At 32.2% G+C, this 7,255-nt stretch overlaps 1 protein-coding gene and 1 long non-coding RNA gene across 2 annotated transcripts in view; one reads left to right on the forward strand and one right to left on the reverse strand.

Moving 5' to 3' along the window:
- The window catches only part of LOC106464996 (inactive tyrosine-protein kinase transmembrane receptor ROR1-like), a 160,846-nt gene that overhangs the window by 13,114 nt on the left and 140,477 nt on the right, over positions 1-7,255 (reverse strand). The window contains exon 6 of the mRNA XM_013925185.2: positions 1,282-1,751. Within this exon, the coding sequence (XP_013780639.2) occupies positions 1,282-1,751 (470 nt within the window). The remainder of the gene's footprint in view (positions 1-1,281; positions 1,752-7,255) is intronic.
- Positions 3,931-7,255, forward strand: part of LOC111087156 — an 11,894-nt gene continuing 8,569 nt past the window's right edge. The window contains exon 1 of the long non-coding RNA XR_002611880.1: positions 3,931-4,080. This is a non-coding gene — a long non-coding RNA (uncharacterized LOC111087156). The remainder of the gene's footprint in view (positions 4,081-7,255) is intronic.

Here is a 7,255-nt window from a genome sequence, read left to right on the forward strand (position 1 = left end):
ATAATATATGATGTTTAATCTCTTAAAATAACAGTAAGGTACATAATATGTGATGTTTAATCTCTTAAAATAACAGTAAGGTACATAATATGTGATGTTTAATCTCTTAAAATAACAGTAAGGTACATAATATGTGATGTTTAATCTCTTAAAATAACAGTAAGATACCTAATGTGTGATGTTTAATCTCTTGAAATAACAGTAAGGTATCTGATCTGAACTCCGATTTAAAAAAGAAAACTTCTTGCGCTCGTGTATAAATTATTGTTGGACAATGTGATTTTTTGGGGCCTCGCTCGCGCTAAAACTGGTATTGTATACACACTGGTAGGCAGCAACGTGTAAGGTTTTTCTCTAGATGGAAGGAAGGTCTACCTCTGAAACCATCTGGTTTCTCGTTATATTGGTGTATAAAGTTTGACTTACAATAGATATATTATTGAATAATATATATCCAAAAGCAGACATAATTATGGAAGTTTTCAGTATTTTGAAACTTAGCCTATGCTCTGATGAGTAATGTATTGTTGTGCTTACACCACTTTATTAACAATATTGGTGGAAAAAACTTTAGATTAATAAATGGAAGAACGTAATGGAAGTTAATAATATATTAGAACCAGATTATAAATCTAACGTCCATCATTTCGTTTTTTTCTTTTTCCCAGTTGTTTTTTTCTGGTTTTCTGAATTTCGCGCAAAGCTGCACGAAGGCTCTCTGCGCTAGCAGTCCCTAATTTAGCAGCTAGTCATCACAACCCACTGCCAACTCTTGGGCTACTCTTTTACCAACGAATAGTAGAATAGACCGTAACATTATAATGCCCCAACGGGTGAAAGGGCAAGCACGTTTGGTGACGGGGAATCGAAACCGTGACCCTCAGATTGCAATGGCCTCTCCTGTTTGGAAGGCACGAATGTAATCCACTTTTATAGATGTTGTTTATGGCTAACTATGTGAGCTTTGAAGGAGTGATATCCAAGTTAATTAGTAAATAAATGCATTATTACATAATATACTATTCATGATAAGTATTCAGTTCCGATCACCACGACCTCGCCAGTAGTACCAGAAAATAATGATGTTATGCACATTCAAATAACTGTCAGCATTGGACACAAAAAACCTTTGGCTGCTTATGAGTTTACATTTATATGTATATATTTTTGTACTTTTAAAAGTTAGTGAAAGTAAATGAAATAAAAAACAGTTCCCCACTTTAAAGTTTGGCTTAACCTCATATTGAAATACTGTTGACTTAAAGATAATTAAAAACTTACTGGGATTAATTTGCATAGCGTTTGGGACACCCAAACGAACACAGTTTTGACTCTCCTTGGATCCGATTGGTGGCAGATCTTTACATACAGGAAGAATATTTTGTTGGCTAATTACTGGATGGCGCTTAGCATTGAAATACTCTAGTCTGCACATCTTGTATTCCAGCGCTTCGCACTCGTCGCGACAGACCTGTCGTGGTTTTGGGGCGAGTGAACTTTCATCACAAAGAGGGAAGGCAAAGTAACAGAAAAAGGGAATGGCAAAATGTTGACACTGGGCAGAGACGTCTTGAAGAGTGGCAATGACAGTAAAAGCTGCAGCTAGCTTTTCTTCCAGAAACCCTTGACTTCGCAAAGATTTGAAGTAAACAGTCTTATTTGCGATATATTCAGAACAGGTTGCTCCTCGATATACTTGGCACACTCCCAGACTTGTGGCATCATCTTCTCCTTCCGTCAAATCAGGAAAACTAGAAATAATCGTGCATCTTTAAACTTTGTTAAAAACTTATATAAACACTCATTTAACTAGCATACAAACTAAATTATGCTGTTTTAGTTATCTTTCTGTTTGCTATGCTGTTAACAAATATCCAAAATATTACCATTTAATGACTTTCCGGACGACTTAAGTAATATCCAGGTTTTTGGAGCTTATATAATATTTTTTTGCCGATTAATTAATGTCAAGGCTACTTTAGTTTAATAAACATCCAAGCTCTTTGTTAACTGATTAATATCAAGACTACTGTAGTTTAGTTAATATCGCCATTTAGTAAATATTCAGGTTTATTTGCTAACTGATTAATATCAAGATTGTTGCCGTTTAATTAATATCCAGGTTATAGCCGCTAATTTAAAATTTTAGGAATTTGCCGGTTGAATAATGTCCAGACTGTGACCACTTCATTAACATCCAGGCTATTGCTATTCATAGTCTGATAATTGATAGTTAATTACTATCTAAGCTATTGATACTCATATTCTGGTTTTTGTTTCTTAATTAATATCCAGGCTATTGCTACTCATAGCCTGGTTATTACTATCTAAGCTATTGATACTCATATTCTGGTTTTTGTTTCTTAATTAATGTCCAGGCTATTGCTACTCGTAGCCTGGTTTTTTCTGCTTAAATAGTCTTCAGGCTATTACAAACTACTAGTAGGCTGGTTTTTACTAGTTAATTGATATCTAGGCTAGTGCTACACCTAATCCAGTTTTTGCTGCTTCATTAATATCCAGATTATTGCTACTCGTAGTCTTGTTTTTGCTGTTTATTAATATCGAGGTTATTGCCACTCGTAGCCTGGTTTTTGCTGCTTCATTTATGTACAAGCTAATCCTACTCGTAGTCTGATTTTTGCTGCTTAACTAATATCCAGGCTATTGCTACTCGTAGCTTAGTTTTTGCTGCTTTATTAATGTCGAGGTTATTGCTATTCGTAGCCTGGTTTTTCCTAGCCAATTAATAAATACACAGACTACCGCCGCTTACATGATTTCTACTCCTTGAGCAGAATGAAATTCTCTAGCTTTTTCATGATCAAAATATGCTATTTCCTGATCATTTTGTCTATGCTTGTAATGCATCATTTACATATTACCTGTAATAATGTTTGAAATTGCAAAACATTATTCACTTATTGTTTAATATAGATTAGAGAGGCTGAATGCTGATAGTTACAGTCTGCTTAAATGTCATTTTGTAAACTTTTAGTATGATCGATCAAAACGTACTCAAATTATGGATACTTTATCAGAACATACACAACAAAGTCAGTTTTTACATTTGTTTTTAATTTTAATTTAAATCACAAAACAATTATTACAGCATAAATAGCACTAAAGATTTTCAGATTTGTGATGATTATGATGATTTTAATACACATAAAAAAAACATGTTTACTATTGTAAAACGGAATGTTCTTTAACTCTCACAAGTCAACTACTTATTAAAGCAATATTTCTGATGTTTGTATATGTACAAAAATGTACCCAACATTTTGTCGCTAACCATACACTGCATTAAACCTCATATTTCTAATACCTACAAAACAACTGCACACATTAACATAATCTTCACTGATCCAGTTCACTTTGTATTATTTTCGTAAGTCCTTTGAAACTGTGCGTATCAAATTACTCTATATCAAAAAATACCGAAATCAAAGTGACCATATATATGTCAGATTTTTTTTTTCACGAGATCAACAGATTATATTTGCAAATAACTAAGTTGTAAATGCTAATTATACATACAGGACACTTCATACACAGAATCAGATCTGTTGATAAAATATCCACAACATTTATAGTTATATTATAATCCTACGCTACCATAATGTACAATCGTACTGGTAGAGGCTACGGTAACTGGCACAGACACGAATCTTACTGTACGCAAACATGTTCGTCACTGAGAATGATATTACATTACAATATTACGCCTTTCAAGTGTCAAGTTTTTCATTTTGTTCTTACACAGTGTTTGGTTATTACATTAAAAAGAAATTGCTACTAAGTAAAACGTTTGCTTGAATCATGTTAGAGTAATAATAACAATGTGAGTGTTTTTTGTAGTGTTTTTATAATTGTGTCTAAATACCACAAGATGCTAGGGACAGGAAAGAATAAAGACTCGGTGTAAAAATGAGCATGTGTAGCTTGACAGTATTAGGTTAGTAGTTTTAGTATTGTTTTGAAACAATGGGCTTTTAGACCAAGGTGTGCTCTTGAGGTTGGGATATCAATTACAATGGAGACTGTATAGTGCTAGATTGGTCGAGTATAGGTGATGTTGTTGAACAAACAATAAATTTGTTCTAATATATTACTCAGATATCCGATGATGTATTCAGTTATTCAATGGCGTAAGTCCAGCTGTTTCTACAAAGATTGGTTATTATTATTGTCAATAAAACGTTCTATGTTTCAAAATTTTTAATTCGATTCGTTCCAAAACTTATCCCAATTTACTGATATTATACACTGCCATTCATATTTTGCTTTATACGGGTTTTTCCATAATTGCTACTGGTGATATTCTACTGTCTCGTGGAGACATTGTCTATCAACGACCCCTGCACTAGTACTATGCATCATATGCTATAGGTAATGCTTAGTGATGTATACAGGATGTCCGAAAAGTCTAGAACCATAGGAGATTTGATCCTACTGTTAATCCAAACTTGTTTCGAATTACAAGGACAACATGTGGAGTATATTCTGTAAAAGTCGTTGAAGTGATTGTGGTTCCAGACTTTTTGGACACCCTGTATTTTATATCGAACTAAAACAAAATTAGTATTATATTTATTTTTTGATAATTAGTTGAATAAATATAAACACTGATATGAAATAAAAATAATAACTCATCACAATTGTGTATATTTGTTCTATCCTTGAACAGTCAAGTTTTACCGAAATAATGAAACTGTTTTTGTTTTAACGTCTTTCAAGTCTAACTTACACTAATATGTCAATGAAGTAACATACCCTGGATACTTCGCGTTCCTTCTATGATTTCTGACATGTGGACTGTTTTATTAATGCACTAAAATATGTAAGTTTAAAATAACTCGTTTATTGAAATAGCCTAGCTCTAAACAGTAATTTGTTAAGGGTATTTAGGATATATTCATCCGTGTAATATCATTACCTACTATCAATGTTCAGTTCTATATTTATTTATTTTTTATTTGACTTTGTTTTAAACATATTTCCAAACTTAGTTTTAGGAAGAAGAAATTAAGTATTTTCCAGAACCCTTACACCCAGTTTGGGCGGGAACCTAGCTATTGTTTACGTAATCTACCACTACTGTCTTCATTCTACATGACAATTAATAGTAAGTTATATTAATGCAGACAAAACAATGTTTACGTATAAAATACTCATATTAACGTGCTAAATGTGCCAAAATTAACCTGTACGCAACTTGTTTTTGGCACTAATGATTTATGTTTCCACCATCAGTGTCCAAGAAGCTTTAATGAATCACATGAAATTCAGACTTTTCTCAGTTTTGTCTTTAAAATAAAATCCCCCGATGTTTCCAGGGCATGACCGCTAGATATAAAAATAACTAACATTTCCCGGTTTCCCTCATCTGTGGGAATAACACATATAAGTTTGTCATGTAAAAAAAAAAAAAAGATCAACCCACAAATAATGTCACAGAAGTGTCAAAAGTACACGTGCAATGTACAATGTCTATCGTAAAACACTCACACAAGTACAGATGTCATAATTTGACGCCACCTGCAAATTGATACACTGCAATAACTTACGAGTAAAAAATGGATAACGTGTACTAACAAAATCTCTAAACACATTAGCGTTTGCAAGCAAAATCAGTGTTTTTATTGATTTCTACCAAAAATATTATCAAGTAATGTTCACATAATTACTGAACTGATATGTATTGATGATGGAAAGAAAAGCAACATACTAATGACTGGTAAATTAACATGTATCCACTATTGAATCGATAAAAAAATACTGATCGTTTACAGTCTAACTGTTAAAAAGCACTTGTTAAAACCCGATTGTCCCAAACTGTTCTGACAAAGACAAGTTGAATAAACACATACAAGTTTTAAAACCACAAAGACATAAGCATATTAATTCATATTTGTGTAAACAAGTCATGTTTAAATTCATGGAGTTAGATTTCAGAATATTTTCGCTATGTGATTTAATCTTATCTTACTGATTGTTGAAACCCAGATGTTTCTAAGGCATGCTTCCCCACCCCACCATAAAAAAGGCCGCCCACGTAGTCTGTATTATCGAGGGATAAGTGGTGTTCGACATAGGTGTAAAACTTTTTACTGTAACGTACATTTTCTGAACTACTGTTCGTATGGGTTCGCCAGTGTTATACACTCACCCAAATGTAATATATGAGATGACAACTTCCTTTCAATGTCGCAGCAACATGCTGCTCTCCATCTTCATTTTTTGTTGTTTTTTTTGTGAAGGAATAACACAAGCCTTCTAGTTGGTGATATAAATGATGCTATGTTAAAGAACTGGAACATACATAACCGTCAAAATTTGCTTTACTACAAGTCCTACAAACGGGTTACATTTTAACGCATACAGTATATTCCTAGCAATATGTTTTGTCGATGCATTACGAATATAAGCGTTTACATATACTAAATTTCGTATAATGGTAAAACGAGAACATATTAACAGTGTAACTATTTAACTTCTATACTTTCCTAAAAAGAAGGTTAACATAAATTAATCAGATTTGTAAAGGCCTTAAATAAAATTGATGCAAATTACCATTCACTTGCTTAATCTGGCTCACATCATAAAAGCACACCAACTGCTACTACGCCTGATGTCAGCACTAGGTATAGCAGATATTGTGTGGCTGACATATCATATTCTCCTGTGCTTTCACTCAAAGGTTGTAAATCAACCATACTTTTTTGGTTTTGAAAGTTGAACGATTTGTGAGTGATAACTATTATTACCTACATTAAATTTAGTAATTCCAGCTCAACCGTATTACAAGTTAAATTCATGTTCGGTTTTGTTAGACATTCTATTTTTCAAAATCCAGCGCAACTTGCAAAAATTCTACCAATCTGACCAGGAGAAAATACTAATACATTTTCTATGGTTTGTAGCATATATAGATATATATAAGATAAAATTATCACATTTTACAGTTTTTTTTATATTACTGCTATACTAACGCCACTTTACAGTTTCTTTAGAATATAAATAATTTGGATATACAAAAAAAACTTTACTAATAATTTGGATATATATAAAAAACTTTACTAATAATTTGGATATATATAAAAAACTTTACTAATAATTTGAATATGCAAAACAAAATTTTACTAATAATTTGGATATACAAAAAAAACTATTAATAATTTGGATATACAGAAAAAACTTTACTAATAATTTGGATATATAAAAAAACTTTACTAATAATTTGGATATATAA

This window comes from Limulus polyphemus, unplaced genomic scaffold (genome assembly GCF_000517525.1).
Source record: "Limulus polyphemus unplaced genomic scaffold, Limulus_polyphemus-2.1.2 Scaffold1805, whole genome shotgun sequence".
NCBI classification, from domain to species: domain Eukaryota; kingdom Metazoa; phylum Arthropoda; class Merostomata; order Xiphosura; family Limulidae; genus Limulus; species Limulus polyphemus.